Source organism: Prionailurus bengalensis, chromosome C1 (assembly GCF_016509475.1).
Source record: "Prionailurus bengalensis isolate Pbe53 chromosome C1, Fcat_Pben_1.1_paternal_pri, whole genome shotgun sequence".
Taxonomy (NCBI): domain Eukaryota; kingdom Metazoa; phylum Chordata; class Mammalia; order Carnivora; family Felidae; genus Prionailurus; species Prionailurus bengalensis.
In genome coordinates, this window is record NC_057345.1 from 46,010,541 (window position 1) to 46,035,715 (window position 25,175).

Sequence of the window (25,175 nt, forward strand, 5' to 3'; positions counted from 1 at the left end):
TCCCCTCACTATCTCTCTCTCTCTCAAAAATGAATAAATAAGCATTAAAAATATATAAAAAAAAAGAAAAGAGAAAGGTTGAGTATAAGGAGAATGGAGAAAAGATGGGTTCAAGACCACAAGTTGATGATACTAGTCTTAAACAGGAGGAAGGTGAAAACATCTGAGACTGGAACAAAGAGAGATGTGGATATAATCAAGCCTTGAAGATAGAGGAAATTCTCCTAAAGACTTCATTTTCCCCAAAGAAAAGAAAGGGGAATTTGTTGGAAGGAGTCAAGGGTTGACTAAGTGTTTGGAGGAGAATGGTCAGTATTTAGAATAGTAATTGAAAGAAAAAGAGGGCAGGCAGATTTGTTCTCCAATGAAGGGATTTTTCATCTGAGCAGTATTTGGGTACTATGAATGTGTTATATGAAAGGGGAAGGATTATTGTTTAATTTAATGGAAGATGTATTTATTTAGCATGTATTTTGTACAAAATACTGTGTTATTTCTTCTGGGAGACTTGGATCAATTCTGACCGCCTTACTCAAGATGGGGGTGGGTGTGAACTATAATAGCTCATGTCATATGATATGTCAGAACCACAAATGTTTATAATAGCCTAAAATGATGATACATGAATTTTATAAACATACTGTGAGAGTTTGAAAGAAGAAGAGATCCCACTAAATATGGGGAAATAGGAAGGTTTTATGGAAAAGACAAAAAAATATATAAAATAAGGGCTACATGTGTATTTTCTGATGAAATAGTAATGAAATCAGTTGTAAGTTTTTCATCTATTACAGCAATTATTTATTCTTCTATAATACAATGACTGGCACTAACCAGAAATGAAGAAATAAAGAGATTAACAAAACATAATTCTGCTTTATCCAAAAGATGTTCCAAATTTGGCTTTTTTTTTTTTTTTTTTTTGGTAGGAATGTAGAATTCAGTAATCCTTTCCACAAATATTTAAAGGACATCTCCATGTTAGGTACTGAGGATACAAAGAAGACTAAGATACAGTTTCTTTCTTCAAGGAGTGCATACTCTAGTAGAAGAAATAGAAGTAAAGGAAACTGAAGATCTATGCAATAAAAGATATAAAAGTCGTATATATGAGTAAAGAAATTTGGGGTTACAGTGGAAGGAAACATGAATAAATGATTATGTTGCTATGACAGCAAGTTTTTCCCTTTTTCTTTTCTTTAGTTGGAGAACATCAATTGACAGGCCATAAAGTGGCAGTTAAAATCTTAAATAGACAGAAGATTCGCAGTTTAGATGTTGTTGGAAAAATAAAACGAGAAATTCAAAATCTAAAACTCTTTCGCCATCCTCATATTATCAAACTGTAAGTATTTTTGTACCTGATAATGCAAAAGAAACTGTCCTGAAATAATTCCTATGAATTTATAAATAATTGTTTATCTTTAGTTAACTTTTTATAAAAGTATAATTCTTTTTTTAATCTGTATTCAGCAAATATTAATTCATTTAACCTCTATTAATCTTTTTTTGTATACTTTTAGTTTATAATTAAGAGTCACTTTTCAAAATTGCTACTGTTTTCGGGTGGTGAATGCAGCCTTAGAAGTTGACTCTTCCCTAGTATTCACTTTAAAGGGCATTTAGGACTTTGGTATTCCTAGAGTCGTTTCATAATTTTTTTTCTAGTCTATTTTCGTTAACATAACAGTATTTTCTTTTTGGAAAAGGTAGAAAGTAACTGGTAGAGATTATGCACCCTAGTATATTATTTGCAAAACTGCAGTTATTACTGTGATTACTGATACCAAAGCTCTTGGGGAGGCAAATGGATTTTTTTTGATAGGATAAGTTACAAATTTAAAAGATAAGTAAGTATGAAGAGATTGATAAACCTGATTAATTATATTGAAAGATAAATAATTTAAAATTGATTATACTCATAGAAAATGTAGATACTGAGTATGGAACAGTATTCTTTTAAATCATTTAAAGTTGCAGTTTTATATTAACTGAGAAAATTAATATAAACACTGATAATTGTCTCTATTTTTTATCTTAAAAAATTGTTTTAAAGTTTATTTTGAGAGAGAGAGGCGCAGAGGGAGTGGGGGAGGGGCAGAGAGAGAGGGAGACAGAATCTCAAGCAGACTAAGTAAGCACTGCCAGTGCAGAGCCTGACATGGGGCTTGATCCCATGAACTGTGAAATCATGCCCTGAGCTGAATCCAAGAGTCAGGTGCTTAACTGACCACCTAGGCACCCCTCTTTATTTTTTATCTTAAAGTTTGGATAGAGTTTTATAAAATAAATATTAATCTTGTTGAGTACCTGATAATGGCTAGGAACTATATTGAGAATTTTACATATATAATTTCACTGTATCCTCTTGATGAGCCTATAGGATAGGTATTCTTGTCTTCAGTTTATAAATAGGGAAATTACATATCTGAAGAGTATCATCAGTGTGTCCAAGGTCAAATAGCCAGTAAATTGCAGAGCTGATAGTTGATGCCATGCTGTTAATGCTTTACTCCAGTTTTTCTCAAAACAAAATGATATAAATCCCTTTTAAGGGAAAAATAAATTTGTGGATCCCTGGTCTTGACTTAATTATTTTTAGTGTATTTTTTTTTAAGTATATAGAAACAAAGAATTAAGTATAATAAACTCCATATGCTTATAGCTTCAACACAACTATGAAACTAAAATAAATTCACAATTTAAATATAAGACAATGAATGAAGTCATTGAAATTCATAGTATCTATAGTATAACGTGACAAATAATGGTGGTTTTCAAAAAACAAATCATTGTTAGTTTAATTGTAGAATTAATAGAATGAGGTCCAAGGCCATGTATATTTTTTCCTTCAAATAATATTGCAGAGAATGCCTGTTGATATGACTATACCGTAAAAAATCATTTTTAATATCTTTGAGATTTTATTTGCTAGTTCATTATAATCAGGCATTATATTTAGCCTAAACTTTGTTAGTGAGTCATCTTTGGGTGTCAGTGTTAATGAGAAACATCTCACTAATCTATAGAGATATATTATTTGCCTGTGACAAAGCTAGCATAGTAGCTGTGGTAGGCTGAATAATCCCCCTGCCCCAGATATCCTATTTCCTAGATTCTTTGACTATGTTACATTACATGGCAAACGGGAATTAAAGTTAGAGATAGATTTAAGGTTGCTGATCAGCTGACTATAGGGAGGTTTTCCTTTATTTTCTGGGTGTGCCCATAGTAATCACAATGGCCTTTAAAAGTGAAAGAGGGGGGCGCCTGGGTGGCTCAGTCGGTTAAGCGGCCGACTTCGGCTCAGGTCATGATCTCGTGGTCCGTGAGTTCGAGCCCTCGTTGGGCTCAGTGCTGACAGCTCAGAGCCTGGAGCCTGTTTCAGATTCTGTGTCTCCCTCTCTCTGACCCTCCCCCGTTCATGCTCTGTCTCTCTCTGTCTCAAAAATAAATAAACGTTAAAAAAAATTAAAAAAAAAAATAAAAGTGAAAGAGGGAATCAGAAGACTAAGAGAAAGAGGTTTGAGGATGAAGCAAGGTCAGAGTGTTAAATGTGAGAAGGACTTAATTGGCTGTTGCTGACTTTGAAGATGGAGGAAGAGGGCCATGAACCAAGGAATGTAGGCAGGCTCTGAAAGTTAGAAAATAGAAAAGTTTCCCCCTAGAGCCTTCAGAAGGCAATACAGCCTTGCTGACAACCTTGATTTTAGCCCAGTGAGGTGTATTAGACTTATATAAAACTACAAGATAATACATTTTTGTTGTTGTAAGCCACCAAATTTGAAGTATGGCAGCAATAGGAAACTAATACAGTAGCATTCTTGAAATCCTTAAATGAGTGGCTAATCCACTTATTGCTAGGATTTGGAACATGTGTACATTTATTGTTGGTGAACTGTTGCAAATTGGTATGTTCCGTTCATCTTACTAACAACATGAATATGCAACTGTTTAGAGAAGGCTTTTTTTGGAGGGGCTTGGTGTGCTATTGGGTGACTGTGATGACTCAGTTCTCTCTCAAACCACTACCATGAAAACTTCCTTCATAACAGTAAGCTTCAGTGTCATTTGATCTTGACTTGAAGATCACTTGATCATACACATAAACAACAAATAAGGTCACTGAATTTGCACAGCAGTACATGATTGATTATAAGGTTATCATCTAAGACCTATATTCTAGAAGATCCAGAGTACATTTATACTGATTTTTTAAGATTATCTTAAGAATTAAAATACTACCTACTAGCTTGGTGACTCACCTCTCCTATTCTTTGTTTCCTTAACTTTAAAATGAGGATGTGTTTGCACTGGTATAATGCCTAGTATTTGATAAACATTGGTCTAAAGCAGGAATTGGCAACCCACATGCTGATTCCAGTCCACTTTCATGATTAACTGTTTTTGAAACAGTTCATAGCTGACTTCAACTCCATGTTAATAATGACTTTATTCTAGTTACTGAGTGACTTCTAAGCTAAATCTCTTTGCTCTTCCTTACTGAGTGGCCACCTTCTGTGAGAGGAGAAAGCTGAGAAGTCAGACTAAAAGTATCACATGCCAGAATGAGAGTGAAGGGAGATACCTCTGTATTTGCCTTGTTCCTTAACCTCATCCCTTTTAGAATGCCAACCCTGAAACACCCCAAGGAAACTTTGCCCATTTAAAGTATGACTCCTAGTTCCTGTTCTGTTCCTACAAACACAGATCGGATTTTGTCAGTAAGCAGTTGCAACTGTCATGAGGATTTAAAAGCTTATTATTGTTAATTTTTTACTGTTTATTTATTTTTGAGAGAGACAGTGTGAGCAAGGGAGGGGCAGAGAAAGACGGGGACAGAGGATCCGAAGTGGGCCCTACGCTGATAGCAGCGAGCTTGATGTGGGACTTGAATTCAGGAACCGTGAAATCATGACCTGAGCCGAGGACGGATGCTCAGTTGACTCAGACACCCAGCCTCCCTTAATTGTTTATTTTTGTTGTCCTATGTACCAGTGTTTTCTTGCCTTCATTTCTATAATTATTTGTAATTTTAAATTTACTTTGGCTAATTATCTCATTCTGGTTTAGGATTATTTAATTATTTGCTTATAATTATAATTATTTAATTATTTGTTTTGTGTAGGAGATACAGAATGTTCTTAGGGTTGATCGGAAAGTAATTAGTGGAGGTAAATTTAATGTTTAAAGCTCTGCTTTCTAGCCTTGGGCTTAATCCATTCAGCTTGATTGCCTCTTTAATTGTGGACTGAAATAAAAAAAGAAAAAGCACTCATGTATCCTTGGTTTAGAACAAGCTTATTGACATAGCCTCTAACAGTGTTAGTGATTTAAATAGAGAGAGAGACCTGATCCTTTCAGTGGTTTTGTTTGTTTTGTGTAGTCTTGGACTAGCTGCCAAGAATAGTTCCCTTGTTACAGAATGGGCCTCTAGTTTCTCTAGCAAGAAAGCTTGAAAACCAAAAACCAAGAATGGAGGGTATTTATTGGATGATATCTCTATTAACTCAAATTGAAAAAATATCACTGGGAGAAAACTGAAAGGAGTAAACAGGATTCAAAGGAAACTCCAGACTTACCCATGAACTAGAATTTGTTGATTTGATTTTTGTCTCCCCCCCGCCCCCCACCATAGTTCTTGGGGAACTTCATTTTACTAATCAAAAGATGAATACTTCCTAATTTGGTAGAGCTGGTTTCGCCTATTTTTTAATTTTTTAAATCTTATTCAGCCTATAGGCAGCTCTTTAACATTGTTCATCACCTTGAAATGTTGCAGTCCCTAGGTTTCTGTGACATCAAAGTCTTCTGATTTTCTTTCTTTTTTGCCACTTCTTAAGACTTTTCTTTATGGGCCTCTTTCTCTGCATGGCCATTAAATAATGATGCATTTCAGCAGTGTGAGCTACTGTAATCTTAGTGAACCGCCTTTGGGTGCCCCCAACTATTATGTTGGTTGTCATTTGTCATCTTTGTGCTCAAGACTTCTAGACCTGTATTTCTGGGCAGGTATTTCTCCTGAATTCTGAACACATGTACTCTTTATTGGATGATTCCATTCTGAAGTCCTAGAATCATCTGAAACTAAGTTGAACTTTTCTTTCTTTTCCACACTTCTCCGTTTTTTGTTTATTTAGTAAAAGTACCATTCATGCAATTTTCTGAGCCTAAAACTTGGACATAGTCTTTAATTCCTTTCCATCACATATAATTAATTGTTGAGTTCTGAAGCTACTTTTTCCTAAGTATCTCCTGAGTCTGTCCACTTTTTTTTTGTTTTTATTGTCACTAGGTCTTTTACTTGTCTTTTGTCTGTTGCTCCTGCTTAGAAAAGTTTTCCCACACCTCCCTTCCCCTAGGCTTCCAATTCCAACCTGCCATTTAGTTCTGAGGCTTTACTTGTGATTACCTCTAGAAAACCTGCTTTACTCCCTAAGACTGAGTTAGGTATCACCCTGTCTGTACCATAGCAGTCAGCTTTTCTGAAGTCCTGGGCATTGCATTGTACTCACTCTTTTTTTTTTTTTTTTTAGTTTCCCCCCACAAGACCGAGTTCTTTAGAAGCAGAAATTATGTTTTTTTCTTTAATTTAACAAATTTTTATTGAGCACCTGCTATATAATAGGAACTGTCCTATCATTGGGGATACGGTGGTGAAAGACATGGTTTCTGCCCTTGTGGAGTTTATGTTCTAGAGGTATCTAGCAGTTCTAGATAGGGAGTAATCAAATTAACAAGATTACTTTAGGCAGTGCTACGTGCTTTGAGGAGAATGAAACCATATGGTTCTGTTCCAGGGTGTGATTAGTGAGGCAGAAGTGTTAATTCAGATTAGGTTGTGGGGAAGACCTCCCTGAAGAGGTAAAGTTTGAACTAAGACCTGAAAGATTATTGGGGCACCTGGGTGGCTCAGTTGTTTGAGCATCTGACTTTGGCTCAGGTCATGATCTCACGGTTCGTGAGTTCGAGCCCTGTATTGGGCTCTCTGCTGTCGTCACAGAGCCTGCTTCGGATCCTCTGTCATCCTCTCTCTCTGCCTCTCCCCTGTTTGGTCTCTCTCTCAAAAATAAGGAAACATTAAAAAAATAAGTAAAAGATAAAGATCTAGCCATCTAGTGACATGATATGACTATAGTGTAGAATGGGTGTGGGGACAGAAGTGGAAGCAGACCAGGTAGGAAGCTGTTGCTATAGTCCAGCTGAGACATTGTGATTATGGTGACTTTACCCAAAGTGATAGTCTAGATTTGTGCTGTCTGGTATACTAGCCACTAGCCACATGTAGCATAAATTTAAATTAATTAAAATATTTAGTTCTCTGGTCACAGAAGCTGTTTTTCAGGTGTTTAATAGCAACATGTGGTTAGTGGCTATTGTATCGGACAGAGACTGCATAAAACATTTCTGTCAATGCAGAAAGTTCTATTTGACAATACTGGTCTAGGTAGGGAGAATTGATGGATTCAGTATGTAGTTTGGAGATAAAACGATTGAATTACTGAGGACAAGAGAGTGAATAAGAAATATTGTGTGTGTGTGTGTGTGTGTGCCTGAGCAACTGAGATTTTGGATTTCGGTTTGAGCAGCTAAGTGGTGATAATGATGCTGTTTTTCAAGATAGGAAGAATGGAGGAGAATCATGTTGGGGTACAGGTGGGCATTAAGGATAGTTGTTTTGGCCATGTTAAGTTGAGAATCCCATTGGACATCTAAATGGAGATGTTAGATACCATGTTTATCTCCCTAGCACCTCGCACAGTAGCAGGTGACATTTTGAATAAGGTCCTGATGGTTCTGGGAGGACAACAAGAGTCAAAGAATGAAAGTGTAAAGAACATGGTATACTGGGAACAACAGTCTTGCTCAGTCTGGTGCACAGAGTATGTGTAGGGAAATGGAGGAAAACAAGGCCAGAAAGTTAGTTTGTTCATCCATTCATTCAGCAAATGGCACCATTTAGGCCACTTGGAATGCGTCAGCAAACAAAAAGTTGGTAATAGCATCTCTGCTCATATGGGGCTTCTATTTGTGTGTGTACGTGTGTAGTGGGGGTTGGTGGGAAGATAGTAAACTTTGTATTAGAAAACTATATTGTAAGATAGTGGAGAGGTGAGGGAATATACCATGCAGATTATCTGGGGAGGAAGATAACTGATGGAGGGAACAGTAAATACAAAGGCTCTGAGGTGGAAATACAGTCCAGAGATCAAGGGAGCAGAGTCATTCAGTCCTCTAGGCAGTGTGATTCAGGGGGAATTGGAGTAAGAGGTGAGGACAGAGACCTAAAGGGGAGCCAAACTGTGTAGGCCATTGTAAGGACTTTGGCTTTTACTCTGAGTGGGATGGGAAGCCATTAGAAAGTTTTCATCAGAGGTATGATATGACCTGACTTACGTTGAAGCAGGGAAGCTAGTTAGGAGTCCATTGCGGTATTCTTGGTGGCTTGGAATAGAGCATAGTTTGGAAGGTGTTGAGAAGTAAGCATCTTCTGTATATGCTTTCAAGGTAGGGTAAAGAGCATCTGCTGAGAGAGATTAGATGTGGATTGTGAGAGGAGAGAAGTCAGTGACTGACTCCAAGGTTATTTGGCTTTGGCAAATAAAAGAGTGAAATAGTTGCTAGTAAGTGAAATGGAGAAGATTGTAGGAGGAACAAGTTAGAGGTGGAGGGTGGAATCAAGAATTTGATTTTGGTTTTACGTTTTTGTTTTTTTTTTTAAAGTTTTTTATTTTGAGAGTGCGAGTGAGCACGAGTGGGGAAGGGTCAGAGAGAGGAGGAGAGAGAATCTCTGCACTGTCAGTGCTGAGCCTGATGCAGGGCTCAAACCCACAAACCATGAACTCATGACCTGAGTCTAAACCAAGAGTTGGACCCTTAATTGACTGAGCCAACCAGTCATCCCTCGTTTTATGATATTGAGATGCTTATTAAGCATGTAAGTAGAGATAAAAGTAGGCTGCTGAATATGTGATTCTGGAGTTAAGGAACCGTGTAAGATAGAAATTTGGAAGTCCTCACCATATAACTAGTAGTTAAGATATTTAAAGCCCTAAGACTTGATGAGATCACCAAGGATGTGAGTACAGATAAACAAGAAGTTCATGAATTCATCTCTAGGGCACTATGATGTTAAGATGTCCAAGATGAGGAGGAACCAGCAGAAGAGAACGAAAATGAACAGTTACGAGGTTGGAGGAAAACGAGGAGAATCTGGTATCTTGAAGCCTAGTGAAGAACGTATTTGTGAGAGAGGTTATTAACTATTCCTTTCACTGCTAAATATTGAGTAAGATGGTGCTGAGAATTGATCATTAGATTTGGCAAGGTGGAGATTGCTGGTGTCTTCAAAAAGGACCTATTAATTGTAATGAGGGCATAACATAAATCCTGTTAGGAGGGGCTTAGGAGAGCATTTGAGATGAAGGAGGAGTTATTAACGATATACAATTCAGGAATTTTATTAAAAGGTAAGGAGATAAATAGGAGTGGTAACTAGAGGGGAATGTGGGGTCTACTTTTAAGATGGAAGATATTAATGCTTGTATACCAAAGGGGATGGTTCAGTCCAGGTGGAGAGAGTGATACAGGAGAAAGAAGAGCTAGTTGCAGAAAGCAAGCCCTTTAGTAGGTGGGAGGAAGGAATCCAGTGAGTAATTGGAAGAGTTAGTCTTTGATAGTAAATGACCATGGAGAGCATGGCCGTGTGTGGTGGAGGATGAGGGGGTCCAGGAAATTAGAGGCCATGTATTGATTGGACAGATCTTCCATGTACACCCTAAGTGATGACAACAGTAGCAGTGGGGAAAAAGACATTAAGGCAGAATGAAAGGGAGTGGGCAAGGAGATAGGTTGATGACTATAACAAGAAAAAGTATTGGGTATGTAATCTGATGATGGCCTGTACTTCAGAGACAATGGGGTTTTTGAGTAAGAAGGTTTTGAGTGAGGGTTTCCTTAATTTTTTTTATTAAAAAAATTGTTTTTAAGGTTTATTTATTTTTGAGAGAGAGAACGTGAGCAGGGGAGGAGACAGAGAGGGAGACACTGTTATTTGAAGCAGCCAGCACAGAGCCTGATGCGGAGCTTGAACTCACAAACCCCAAGATCATGACCTGAGCCAAAGCTGGACACTTAACCAACTGAGCCACCCAGGTGCCCTGAGTGAGGGTTCCCTTTAGATCATAATATATTATTAGATTGTGCAAATTGGCTAGCTTTTAAAATTTCCGTGTGAATTAATCTAGGATCTGATCAGCAATGGCTGCTAATTTCTCAAAAAAGAAAGACATACATTGTATGCCTTTGCCTGGAGGTACACAGCACCATCTAGTCCTTCAAAGGAAAATAAAAATCAAAATGAAATCTGATCTAGGGGCGCCTGGGTGGTTCAGTCAGTGAAGCGGTTAAGCGTCCGATTTTGGTTCAGGTCATGATCTTACGGTTCATGAGTTTGAGCCCCGTGTCTGGCTCTCTGCTGACAGCTCAGAGGCTGGAGCCTTCTTTGGATTCTGTGTCTCCCTGTGTCTCTGCCCCTCCCTGCTCACAGTCTGTCTGTCTCTGTGTCTCAAAGTTAAACATTAAAAAATTTTTAAAAAATGCAATCTGATGCAATCTCTAGATCTAACAGGGTGCTATAGATTGTTCATTATGTTGCCATAAAGCATGGATCAGCCAAATAAGACCATGGAATCCTCTACAGGACAAGCCGCTGGTTTCCTCAACAAAAGAATGCAAAAGAAAACAGGTAGAGGAGCGTATATAAATTAAAAGAAACATGAGAGACATTATTAATCATTTGCAATGTACTGATTATATTTGGATCCTTAATTAAAATATTAAAACAGGGGCGCCTGGGTGGCGCAGTCGGTTAAGCGTCCGACTTCAGCCAGGTCACGATCTCGCGGTCCGTGAGTTCGAGCCCCGCGTCAGGCTCTGGGCTGATGGCTCAGAGCCTGGAGCCTGTTTCCGATTCTGTGTCTCCCTCTCTCTCTGCCCCTCCCCCGTTCATGCTCTGTCTCTCTCTGTCCCAAAAATAAATAAAAGTTGAAAAAAAAATTTTTTTAAATATTAAAACAAAAAGCAAAAAGATATTATAAGCTAATCAGGAAACCTATTTGGATATTTAATGACATTTGTGATTTGTTAAATTATGCATTGATAACAGTATTGCATGGGTATATACACGTACATTTTTTACGGCTGTTAGTTTTTAGAAATACATATAGGTCTATTTACAGAGAAAAATGAGAGCCAAATCCAGTGGGAATTGATTAAAAATGTATACTTTTATCAAGTTAATAACCAAGACATAATCTTTTAGAATGTTAGAGAAGATACTGATTTTTTTCTGTATATCCATGTATAAATAAAGAAAGTATGATCAACCTAATAAAAATGGGCACAGGACAGGAGTGAGCATTTCATAAGAAATGTGTATGGTGTTTTCCAAGGTTGGAGAATATCTAAATCCACAGATTTTCTAAACATTTTAGTATTGCCAAGATGTTTTTGGAAAACAGTTGGCATTATTTCCTATAATTGGACATTCACATAAACTATGACTCAGCAATTTCATTCATAGGTGTATATGAAAGAGAAAATCTTGCCATATATAAGAATGTTCACAGCAGCGCAATTGATGGTAGCAAAATTGTGGAAAAAATTTACTCTCCAGTGGTAGATTGGATGAATAAATAGCTTCTCCATTAACAGAGTAGATCAATAAATACAATGAAATATTATATAATGGTCACATCAAATAAGTATAGCAAACACAGCATTGTGGATGGATCAATAAAACAGGTCCCAAAATACTACATATAGCCTGATACCCTTTTTTTAAAGCTGAGAGCAATTAAAATAAAAATATATGTAAAAGTATGAATTTTACATATATATGAAGATAAAGGGGGACACACACACACACACACACACACACACACACACACACAAATGTATAAAAGAGAAAGCAAGGGAAGCAGGAATGGGATTCAGGATGATGGCTAACTTGTTTGGGGAGAAGCAGTAGGAGGGGGAAGAGAGAGGACTGCATTGTATAGTTAGCTGGAAGGTATTGTCCAGGTCCTAGGTTTTTGTTTGGGTGATGGGTTTTTAGGTGTTTATATTAAAAATAGTAATTAAAAGTAGGCCATTCATGGACCAATAAATGAACTAAGAATAATGATTACTAATTTCTTTAATAACTGACTTCTAAATAAAGAAAAATACGCTATATATGCAGCTATATAAATAATTTTAAATCTCTATGGATGTAACCATCAAGGAGGTTTACTCATGAATATTGATTTTTGTCTAACTTTAGACAGATTTTTCCTGAGTTCTGTATGCTATTTAAATGGATAGTGCTTAAAAATGCATATAACTTGGTCAGCTGGAGAATGCTTGAGGTTTTGGGGGATACTGGAATTTTTTTGCCTAATTATACTTTTTCTGAAAAATGTTTCTAAAGCATGTTAGTTTACTTTTCTGTTGTATTAAGAAAATGATGATATGAATGAGTTTCATGATTGAATTTCTTATAATGCTTCAATGTGGTATTATTTTGGAAGGCACAAAAATTTAGCTTACTCTGGCTAGGTTTACGAACATAATCCTGGAATTTGCCTTTTTCCCTAAGTCCCACTATGAAACTGTTTTCTTAGGGGCACCTGGGTGGCTCAGTCAAGCGTCCGACTTCGGCTCAGGTCATGATCTCACGGTCCGTGAGGTCAAGCCCCGCGTCAGGCTCTGTGCTGACAGCTCAGAGCCTGGAGCCCGTTTCAGATTCTGTGTCTCCCTCTCTCTTTACCCCTCCCCTGTTCATGCTCTGTCTCTGTCTCAAAAATAAATAAACGTTAAAAAAAAATTAAGGAAAAAAAAAAGAAACTGTTTTCTTAGGATTTCTTTCTTTTAAAAATCATGTTTCTTCTTGTCTTGACTTCATTCTAGTTAACTGAAATTTTATTCATTGAATTTTTGTTGTAATGTTGCCCTAATTATTCTGGTTTTGGCTCCGAGCTGGTCACAATTATTATTATAAAAGTGCTAATTTATTTATTCACTTATTTAAATGACTGCTTTGTTACAGATACTTCACTAGGTGCACACTCAATCACTGTATAGATCACCAGCTGAGGTACAAGCCCTGAAGGGAAGGGAGTGCTCTGTGAGAGCAGAAAGGGTGATCTGGGCTTACGGAGTGACCTTCTCTGTTTAAGCGGAGATATAAAGGCTGACTGGTGGCCAGTTACAGGTCCGGGTACAGGTCATGGTACAGGACTCACGTTAGTAGGCACTGCTTAGACAGATGCTGAGGCAGGAGCAAGTGCAGCACGAATGAACGAATGGAAGAAATAGTGCCCTCTAGTGGTGGGAATCAAAGATGAGACAGTGTAGACACAGGCGGGGGCCTGATTCACTCAGCACCTAAGAGCACTGGGAACTCCCTGAAGATTTTAATTAGGGGGCTACTGAAGAACAGATTCATGTTTTGAAAAGAGTACTTCTCTGATGTCTGTCTTCCTCAGTGAGTGTAGGCTCCACAACTAGAGACAGGAGTCGTTGATCTCACCGAGTGCAATACATGTAGATTTGTAACAAAGAGTAAATGTCACAACTTAATAGCTCAGTGTCTGGCACACGGTATAAGTGCTTATTAGTAATGTTGGCCGTGGTTTTCATCGCTCTAGATTGGCCTTTAATGTGCACCGTGGCTACTTTGCAGTTAGAGGTTTCATGAAATAGTTCAATCCAACAGTATCCACTGAAGACCTGTGATATACGTGGAAGAATCAGCAGCTAAGTTTATTAGAATTTCATCACTTTTTTTTTCTGTTATGCCCCAAGGATGTAACAGAGCAGAAAAGTGATAGAGAATTCTGTTAATAAACCAGATTAACCGGCAATGAGTTGACTAGGTGCTCCTGCTTCACACTATTCATTTTATTCAATTAGAGTTTGGTGCCTGGTAAGATTGCTCTTACAGAACCATTTCTTCTGGAGTTCTCAGGTAAAATTCTCTTTTCATAGTTCATTTGAAGTAATCTTAACTTTATTCTTCAGTGGTGTTAGTTTATTTTATATAAAGTGGTTACTGTGTCATTTTTCATCCAAAAGACTAAAGATTGCTATTAGGAATATTTTTTTGAAGATCTATAATCATTTTTATACTGTAGCTTTAATATTTTACTTTTTTCAAATGTTTAATTTACACATGATGTATCTTTTCTTAAAATACATAGTATGTGGTTACATGACCAACTACCGGGCCATTTTCCTTTCCTTTTTAATGGGGAATAATAACCAGAACCACCATGTAGCACATACTTGCTTTCGTGCACATTAGTAAAAAGTACTCTATCTGGGTGGATGAATTTACCGAAGGGGTCTCCTGCTTCTGACACATTGAACAGGGTAGCATCTGGGCTACTTTTCAACTCCTACTTGTGTCTTCTTTGGGTGCCTGGAAGCCATGCAAAAACTACACAGCTATACTTAGTGGCCCTAAATAGTAACTCAGTGGAAATCACATATTGCTCACAATCAGATTATAGATAATCCTTTATAAACAAAGTTAAAACTTTAATAATTGTATTTAACTTGTTTTCAAAACTTTGTTAAAATTGTGTATATGGGGAGAAGTCTTTCATGAAATTTTTTTCAAGTAGAGCTAAGGTTCTTATTTTTTTAATGTTCTCAGCTTTGCCAAGAAGTCAATTTAAGAAATATATATATAAACACACATTCATATATATGTCTATTTAATTTTTTACTATGGAACGTTTTTGGTGTATACAAAAGTAAAGTGATAAAGCCTCATGTAGCCATCATTTGGCTTCAGTGATTGCCAGTGTACTGTTTTATCTGCTTCTTTCCACTTCTCCCACCCCAAATTATTTTGAAGTAAATCCCAAAATATTATGTTTTTTAATCTGCTCTGGAATATAGACTCTTTATTTAAAAAACACAAGCATAGATCATTATAACACCTAAAAAATTAAAGTGATTAACAATATTATCAACCACCCAGTCAGTATTCAGACTTTGTTTCATAAATTTTTTTTAAAGTTTATTTATTTTGAGAGAGAGAGAGAGACGGAGGGAGGGAGATCAGGGCAGGGTGGGCAGAAAGAGAGAAAGAGAATTCCAAGCAGCCTCCGCTCTCTAAGTGCGGACCCAGTGTGGGGCTCAATCTCATGAACCGTGATAGATCATGACCTGAGCCGAAATCAGGAGTCAGATGCTTAACTGACTGAGCCGCTCAGGCGCCCCTTGATTTACTTTTAACCTATAGCTCCCCCCTCCCTTTTTCTTTTCTCACATTTTATTTGTTGAAGAAATGGTTATTTGTCCACTTTCTGCATTTTGCTGATTAAATCTCTTGTATCATTTAACCTTAACAAGAGTATTTTTAATTTATGTTTCAATATGATACTTGATCTCCAGACTATAAAAAAAAATTGTTTAAATGGAGAAATTAATGCTTACTTTTTCAAGAATGACGGATTTCAAAGAATTTGTAAACACGAAAGGGAGGATCTGAAGAAAAGTCCTTAAGCCTCAGAAAGGAGAGAATTTTTTAAAGCTATGTTTATAGCTCTGTGATTGTTTTGATAATTTGTTGCCATCTTAAAATATTGTAAAGCACTGGAATATAAAATTGTAGCAATAATATACTAGCTTGATTTTTTAAATTAAACTAACATTTTTTTATGATTCTTTTTATTTACAAAAAAGATACCAGGTGATCAGCACTCCAACAGATTTTTTTATGGTAATGGAATATGTGTCTGGCGGTGAATTATTTGACTACATCTGTAAACATGGACGGGTGAGTAACTTATTATCTAGTACGATAAACCCCTAAGCTAAGAAAGAGGATAGTAGGAAATAGTAAACCACAAAGATACCTACAAAGTCAGGGTTGCTTCTGTAATAAAGCCCAGCTAAAGATACAGAATAGTAGACATATTTTCTTTCTTAAAAATATATATTTCAAGGGGCTCCTTCCTGGCTCAGTGAGTGCAGCATGTGACTTTTGATCTTGGGGTTGTACGTTCAAGCTCCACATTGGATGTAGAGATTACTTAAAAATAAAATCTTAAAAAAATACACCTTTTGAAATACTGATTTTGGGGAACATGTTCCACTTAGTTGCCAACATGATATTTGTGTTTTCAGAATGAAAAATCTGTTGTATAACATGTTGAAGCTTCAATTATTTTCTTTTCGGAGCACTTTCATAGAAGTTCTGTTTTACATTATGTTTGTTGATTGCCTAAAACATTGTGCACATTTAGTGATATTAATTGAAAATCAAATCTTCCTAGCAGCACAGAAAAACCTTGTTGATTAACACGTTGACCTTTAATGCAAGTTTTGGGTTTGTTTATCTGATTTGTTGAAAATTCTGACCCAGTTCTAATTAGCTTACACAGTTAACGTTTGGGTTGATTATAAAACTGAAACTCTTGCTATGAAGATGTCCTAAATATTCTTAGTGCAGCTTCTGTTATACTTGCTAGGTTGAAGAGGTGGAAGCAAGGCGCCTCTTTCAGCAGATTCTGTCAGCTGTGGATTACTGTCATAGGCATATGGTAGTTCATCGAGACCTGAAACCAGAGAATGTGCTGTTGGATGCTCACATGAATGCCAAGATAGCGGATTTTGGTATGTAACTCCAAGGTTGTTCAGACATGTACTGGTTGCCTTTTAAAAATGTGTCAGTAGCAAGTGTTAAGGTACGAATTTGCAGGTTCAACTTTGCAAATCCTGTACCATGAAAAGGGATTAGTTGCGCAGTCTCCAGGCTACCTTATTGTATTCATCTAAACAGTTTTTTAAAATGCAAATACTTCCAGAGAAGTTAGGGCTAGCTTCAAGGTAAATCCATTTAATCTGCATTTCCTTCTAAAGGAATTCTTATCTGCTATTTTTGTGGGGGTCACAAACTCCTTTGAAAATCTAATGAAAATATGGAAACTTCCTTTGATGAATGTACTTCAAGAGGGGTAGTGAAAATTTACATGCAGCTTTGGAGACGTAAAGTCTTTCTGAATTGATCAAGGGTAAAATCTAACAACTTGCTAAAAGAATAGGAGTTTTGGTCAAGAGTAAACAAAAAGGTGAAATGTAAATTTAAGGCACCGAACACTTTCTGGGGTAAACAAACCTGGAAAGAGTACCATAGTAGAGAGTTTGGCAAAAATATTAGGAGGTGAGAGATTATAGAAAGATAGAAAGGTACCAGAGTTCAGCAGTGCTTATTTATAATTTTTGTAATAATTTTGTATATATTTAATAGTAATAATTGTTATATAATAATTATTATATTATATATTAATGTATAATTATATTAATATATAATAATAACAATATTGTATAATCTTGTATAATCTTTAAAAACTAGGAAACTTGGGCAGGCCCCTTTTGGGGCACCTGAGTGGCTCAATTGGTTAAGTGTCCTATTTCAGTTCAGGTCATGATCTCACAGTTCATGAGTTCAAACCCCACGTCAGGCTGTGTGCTGTTGGCCCAGAGCTCATTTCAGATCCTCTGTCCCCCGCCCCTCTCTCTGCCCCTCCCCCCCAGAAATAAACAAACATTAAAAAATTTTTTTAAACAAGGAAACTAGTTTCCCTGTTTCACTTTCTTTTCTTTTTAAAATCAAAAAAATTTATTTCTTCATAATTTATTGTCAAGTTAGCTAACATACGGTGTATACAGTGTGCTCTTGGCTTCAGGAGTAGATTCCCGTGATTCATCGCTTACATACAACACCCAGTGCTCATCCCAACAGGTGCCCTCCTCAGTTTTCTTCACTCATTTTTCCCTCTCCTCCACCCCCCCCCCCCAGCAACCCCCAGTTTGTTCTCTGTATTTAGGGTCTCTTATAGTTTGCCTTCCTCTCTGTTTGAAACTTATTTTTTCCCCTTCCCCACGGTCCTCCGTTAAGCTTCTCAAATTCTACATATGAGTGAAAATATATGATACCTGTTTTTCTCTGACTGACTTATTTCACTTAGCATAATACCCTCTAGTTCCATTCATGTTGTTGCAAATGGAAAGATTTAATTCTTTCTCATTGCCAAGTAGTAGTCCATCTTCTTTATCCATTCATCAGTTAATGGACATGTGGGTTCTTTCTGTAATTTGTCTATTGTTCAAAACGCTGCTATAAACATTCGGGTACATGTGCCCCTATGAATCAGCACTCCTGTATCCCTTGGCTAAATTCCTAGCAGTGCTATTGCTGGGTCATAGGGTAGATCTATTTTTAATTTTTTGAGGAACCTCCACACTGTTTTCCAGAGTGGCTGCACCAATTTGCATTCCCACCAACAGTGCAAGAGGGTTCCCATTTCTCCACATCCTTGCCAACATCTGTTGTTGATGGAGTTGTTAAGTTTAGTCACTCTGACCAGTGTGAGGTGGTATCTCAGTGTGGTTTTGATATGTATTTCCCCGATGGTGAGTGACATTGAGCATCTTTTCATGTGTCTGTTGTCCATCTGAGTGTCTTCTTTGGAAAATATCCATTCATGACTTCTGCCTGTTTCTTCACTGGATTATTTGTTTTTTGGGTGTTAAGTTTTGTAAGTTCTTTATAGGTTTTGGATACTAACCCTTTATCTGATATCTGATAAGTCATTTGCAAATAACTTTTCCCATTTCGTCAGTTGCCTTTTAGTTTTGTTGATTATTTCCTTTGCAGTGCAGAAGGTTTTTATCTTGATGAGGTCCCAGTAGTTCATTTTTGCTTTTATTTCCCTTGCCTTCAGAGACATGTTGAGTAAGAATTTGCTGCGGCTGAGGTCAAAGAGGTTGTTGCCTGTTTTCTCCTGTAGGGTTTGATGGTTTCCTGTCTCACATTTAGGTCTTTCATTCATTTTGAGTTTATTTTTGTGCATAGTGTAAGAACGTGGTGCAGTTTCATTCTTCTGCATGTTGCTCTCTAGTTCTTGCACCACTGTTTGCTGGAGACAGTCTTTTTTCCATTGGATACTCTTCCCTGCTTTGTCAAAGATTAGTTGGCCATACGTTTGTGGGTCCACTTCTGGGTTCTCTATTCCATTGGTCTGTGTATCTGTTTTTGTGCCAAAACCATACTGTCTTGATGATTACAGCTTTGTGTTAGCGCTAGAGGCTAAAGTCTGGGATTGTGATGCTTCCTGCTTTGGTTTTCTTTTTCCACGTTACTTTGGCCATTCAGGGTCTTTTGTGGTTCTATACAAATTTTAGGATTATTTGTGCTAGTTCTGAGAAGAAATACCAGTGTAATTTTGATTAGGATTGCATTGAATGTGTAGATTGCTTTGGGTAGTATTGACATTTTAACAGTATTTGTTCTTCTAATTCGTGAGCATGGAATGTTTTTCCATTTCTTTGTGTCTTCTCGAATTTCTTTTGTAAGTTTTATATAGTTTTTAACATACAGATCTTTTACATCTTTGGTTAGATTTATTCCCAAGTATTTTATGGTTCTTGGTGCAATTGTAAATGGGATCAACTTCTTGATTTCTCTTTCTGTTACTTCATTGTTGGTGTATAGAAATGCAACTGATTTCTGTACATTGATTTTGTATCCTGTGACTTTGCTGAATTCATGTATCAATTCTAGCAGCTTTTTGATGGAGTCTTCTGGATTTTCCATGTAGAGTATCATGTCATCTGTGAAAAGTGAAAGTTTGACTTCTTTGCCAATTCAGATGCCTTTTATTTCATTTTGTTGTCTGATTGCTAAGGCTAGGACTTCCAACACTATGTTAAATAACAGCGGTGAGAGTGGACATCCCTGTCATGTTTCTGATCTCAGGGGGAAAGCTCTCAGTTTTTCCCCCTTGAGGATACTAGCTGTGGACTTTTCATATATGGCTTTTATGATGTTAACGTATGTTACTTTTATCCTGACTTTCTTGAGAGTTTTTGGTATGAAAGGATGCTGTATTTTGTCAAATGTTTTTTCTGCATCTATTGAGATCATGTGGTTCTTCTCCTTTCTTCTATTAATGTGATGTATCACACTGATTTGCAAATATTGAACTAGCCCTGCAGCCCAGAAATGAATTCCACTTGATCATGGCAAATAATTCTTTTAATAGACTATTGAATTCGATTTGCTAGTATCTTGTTGAGAATTTTTACATCCATGTTCATCAGGGATATTGGCCTGTAATTCTCCTTTTTTGTGGGGTCTCTCTCTGGTTCGGGAATCAAAGTAATGCTGGCTTCGTAGAATGAGTCCAGAAGTTTTCCTTTTATTTCTATTTTTTGGAACAGCTTGAGAAGGATAGGTATTAACTCTGCTTTAAATGTCTGGTGGAATTCCCCAGGAAAGACATCTGGTCCAGGACTCTTATTTGTTGGGAGATTTTTTTTTTTTAAATGCTTTATTTGGTTTTGAGAGAGAGAAGCGCGCACAAGTGGGAGAGGGGCAGAAAGAGAGACACACACACACACACAGAATCTGAAACAGGCTCTAGGCTCTGAGCTGTCAGCACAGAGCCCAACGTGGGGCTCAAACTTGGGAACAACGAGATCATGACCTAGGCTGAAGTCAGATGCTTAACCAACTGAGCCACCCAGGCACCCCTGTTGGGAAATTTTTGATAACTGATTCAATTTCTTTGCGGATTTGGGTTTGTTCAAATTTTCTGTTTATTCACGTTTGAATTTTGGTAGTGTGGGGGTGTCTAGAAATTTGTCCATTTTTCCAGGTTGTCCAATTTGTTGGCATATAATTTTTAATAGTATTCTCTAATAATTGTATGTATTTCTGTGGTGTTGGTTGTGATCTGTCCTTTTTCATTCGTGATTTTATCTATTTGGGTCTTCTCTCTTTTTAAGAAGTCTGGCTAGGGGTTTATCAATTTGGTTTCTTTTTTCAAAAAACCAACTCTTAGATTCATTTATCTGTTCCCTTTTTTTTGGGATTCTGTATTGTTTACTTCTGCTCTAATCTTTATTATTTCTCTTCTTCTACTGGCTTTGGGGTATCTTTGCTCTTCTGCTTCTAGTTCCTTTAGGTGAGCGATTAGGTGTTTGTATTTGGAATTTTCTTGTTTCTTGAGATAGGCCAAATTGCAGTGTATTTTCCTCTTAATGACTGCCTTTGCTGCATCTCAGAAGGTTTGGACTGTTGTGTTTTCATTTTCATTTGCTTCCATATATTTTTTAATTTCTTCTTTAATTGTCTGGTCAACCCATTTATTCTTTTTTTTTTCCTATTTATTTACTTAAATTTTATTTTATTTTATTTTATTTATTTATTTTTTTTTCAACGTTTATTTATTTTTGGGACAGAGAGAGACAGAGCATGAACGGGGGAGGGGCAGAGAGAGAGGGAGACACAGAATCGGAAACAGGCCCCAGGCTCTGAGCCATCAGCCCAGAGCCTGACGCGGGGCTCGAACTCGCCGACCGCGAGATCGTGACCTGGCTGAAGCCGGACGCCCAACCGACTGCGCCACCCAGGTGCCCCAAATTTTATTTTTTTAAATTTACATCCAAATTAGTTTATAGTGCAACAATGATCTCAGGAGTAGATTCCTTAATGCCCCTTACCCATTTAGCTCATCCCCCCTCCCACAACCCCTCCAGTAACCCTCTGTTTGTTCTCCATATTTAAGAGTCTCATGTTTTGTCCCCCTCCTTGCTTTTATATTATTTTTGCTTCCCTTCCCTTATGTTCATCTGTGTCTTAAAGTCCTCATATGAGTGAGTCATATTATATTTGTCTTTCTCTGACTAATTTCACTTAGCATAATACCCTCCAGTTCCATCCACATAGTTGCAAATGGCAAGATTTCATTCTTTTTGATTACCGAGTAATACTCCATTATATATATACATATACATATACATATACATATACATATACATATACATATACATATACATATACTGCATCTTCTTTATCCATTCATCCATCGATGGACATTTGGGCTCTTTCCATACTTTGGCTATTGTTGATAGTGTTGCTATAAACATTGGGGTGCATGTGTTCCTTTGAAACAGCACACTTGTATCCCTTGGATAAATATCTAGTGGTGCAATTGCTAGGTCATAGGGTAGTTCTATTTTTAATTTTTTGAGGGGCCTCCAAACTGTTTTCCAGAGTGGCTGCACCAGCTTGCATTCCCAGACCCATTTATTCTTCAGTAGGATGTTCTTTAACCTCCATGCCTTTGGAGGCTTTCCAAACTTTTTCTTGTTGTTGATTTCAAGTTTCATAGTGTTGTGATCTGAAAATATGCATGGTATGATCTCAGTTCTTTTATGTTTATTGAGGGCTGTTTTGTGACCCGGTAACTGTTCTGTCTTGGAGAGTTCCATGTGCACTTGAGAAGAATGTGTATTCTGCTGCTTTTGGATGAAAAATTCTGAATATATCTGTCAAGTCCATCTGGTCCAGTGTATCATTCAAGGCCATTGTTCATTTATTGATTTTCTGCCTTGATGATCTGTCCATTCCTATAAATGAAGTATTAAAGTCTCCTGCAATCACCATATTCTTACCAATAAGGTTGCTTACGTTTGTGATTAATTGATTGATATATTTGGGAACCTGTGTGTTGGGGGCATAACCATTTATAATTGTTAGCTCTTCTTGATGGATAGACCCCGTAATTACAATACAGTTTCCTTCTTCATCTCGTTACAGCTTTTAGTTTAAAATCTAGTTTGTTTGATGTAAGTATGACTACTGCAGCTTTCTTTTGACTTCCAGTAGCATGATAGAGGTTCTCCATTCCCTCACTTTCAATCTGAAGGTGTCTTCAGGTCTAAAATGAGTCTCTTTTAGACGGCGTATAGATGGATCTTGTTTTTAATCCATTCTGATATCCTCTGTCTTTTGACTGGGGCATGTAGTCCATTTACATTCAGAGTTCTTACTGAAAGATTACTTACTGAAAGATTTAGTGTCATTGTGTTATCTGTAGGTTTTATGCTTGTGGTGATATCTCTCTGCTTTCCACTCACAGTGTCCTCCTTAGGATCTCTTGCAGGGCTGGTTTAGTGGTTATGAACTCCTTCAGCTTTTGTCTGTCTGGGAAAACCTTTATCTCTCCTTCTATTCTGAATGACAGTCTTGCTGGATAAAGGATTCTTGGCTGCATATTTTTCCTGTTCAGCACATTGATTATTTCCTGCCATTCTCTTCTGGCCTGCCAAGTTTCAGGGAACAGGTCTGCCTCTACTGTTATGTGTCTACTCTTACAGGTTAAGGCCCATTTGTCCCTAGCTGCTTTCAGAATTCCCTCTTTATCTTTCTTTTTTGCCAGTTTCATTATGATATGCCATGGTGAAGACCTATTCTTGTTGAGTCTGAAGGGAGTTCTCTTTGCCTCTTGGATTTGGATGTCCACTTCCTTTCCCAGATTAGGGAAGTTCTCCACTATAATTTGTTCAAGTAAACCTTCTGCCCCTTTCTCTCTTCTTCTGCTAGAACTCCTAGGATACAGATATTATTATGTTTCATTGAATGACATAGTTCTCTAATTCTCCCCTCATGATCTAGCATTTTCTCATCTCTCTTTTTCTTGGCTTCATCGTTTTCCCTAATTTTATCTTCTATTGCTGTCACTGCATCTCGTTTAGTTTGCACCTCATTTGCAGCATTTCTTAATTCGTCGTGACTATTTCTTAGTTCTTTGGTCTCTAGCAGTAGATTCTCTGCTGTCTTCTATGCTCTTTTCAAGTCTAGCTATTAATCTTATGACTGTTATTCAAAATGCTTGATCAGATATATTGTTTATATCTGTTTTGATCAATTCTCTAGCTGTCATTTCTTCCTGGAATTTCTTTTGAGGAGAATTCTTCCATTTCATCATTTTGGCTAGTTTTCTGTCCTTTATGTGTTTTAATAGCTTGTTATATGACCTGCACCTGCAAGCACAATTTATTAAAAAGTGGTCGTACACTGTCCAGAACCTGGCCCTTCAGGTGGTGTTTTTGGAGTGTGTTGCATGCTCTCTGTTGTGACTCTAATTGCTTTATCTCGCTACCTGTAATTGTAGTTTGGACCTTCTACTAGGCGTGCTTTGATTTGTTCATTGAAGTAACTCTGAAAAAAATTTAAAAGTGGGTGTGGTGGTGGAAGAAACCTTATCCCATACAAAGAGAGAAATGACGGGTGGTTAAAAAGAAAAGAACAGCAACCAAAAAATTGACCAGGCAGAGAATCAGAGAAACTATATTGCTTAATCCAGAGAGAGAGAGAGGGAGAGAGAGAGAGGAAAATAGAGAAGGTGATACAGGGGCACCTGGGTGGCTCAATTGGTTAAGCGTCTGCCTTAGGCTCAGGTCATGATCTCACGGTTCATGGGTTTGAGCCCCACATTGGGCTCTGTGCTGACAGCTGTGGAGCCTACTTGAGATTCGCTGTCTCCCTCTCTCTCTCTGCCCCTCCCCTGCTCTTTTTCTGTCTCTCAGAATAAGTAAATAAATAAACATTTAAAAAAAAAAGAAAAAGGAGATACAGAAGAGATGTAAAAAGAATGGATTAAAAATTATCTGCTTAAATAAACCAATCAGAATTAGAAGTAATAAAAAGAATGAAGAAAAAAAAATTATATAAAATAAGAACTGACCAAGAGTCAAATCAGAAAATGCAAAACCACTATACTGATACCTGATGGTGCCTTGGAACCTGTGACTGCGGTGCTGATCTGGAACACTGCTTCAGTGTCAGTCTCGTTTCCGTAGATATGCATTTACCAGGCACGAAGGGGCATGGTTTGGTGTAGGCAGGTCCTGCCTGCACTGTGGGTCCCTTGTCCCTTCCCTGAAGCCCAACCTTGTTGGTGATGGGGAGAAAAATGGGGCCACCCCTGTCTCTCCTCCCCAGACCAGATGTCTCCCACTGCTCTGTTCAGGCTGTCCACACAGTGCCGTGCAGACACAAGAGGGCCAGTTTGTCCCACTCCACCATCTCCTGCACCTCCCAGGCACTTGGCTAAATTCAGTGCCTGATGTCATAAAGGATCCTGCTCCATGCGCCCCAGTTCTGGGGTAGTGCCGCTCCGGGCCTGGGTGGCAGGTGTCCGCAGGGTCTTTTGTCTTTAGAGTGGATATATACCTTCTTCCCACAGCACTCAAGGGAGGGGGCTACTCTCTCCGACTGCACCCCTGAGCTCGCTACCAAGCCTGGGTCTGGCTCCCCTCCTCCCCAG

General features: G+C 37.6%; 1 protein-coding gene across 1 annotated transcript in view; it reads left to right on the forward strand.

The window, feature by feature from the left end:
• Window positions 1-25,175, forward strand: part of PRKAA2 (protein kinase AMP-activated catalytic subunit alpha 2) — a 79,078-nt gene that overhangs the window by 33,670 nt on the left and 20,233 nt on the right. The window contains 3 exon segments of the mRNA XM_043575090.1: window positions 1,204-1,345; window positions 15,739-15,832; window positions 16,527-16,671. Coding sequence (XP_043431025.1) covers window positions 1,204-1,345; window positions 15,739-15,832; window positions 16,527-16,671 — 381 coding nt within the window.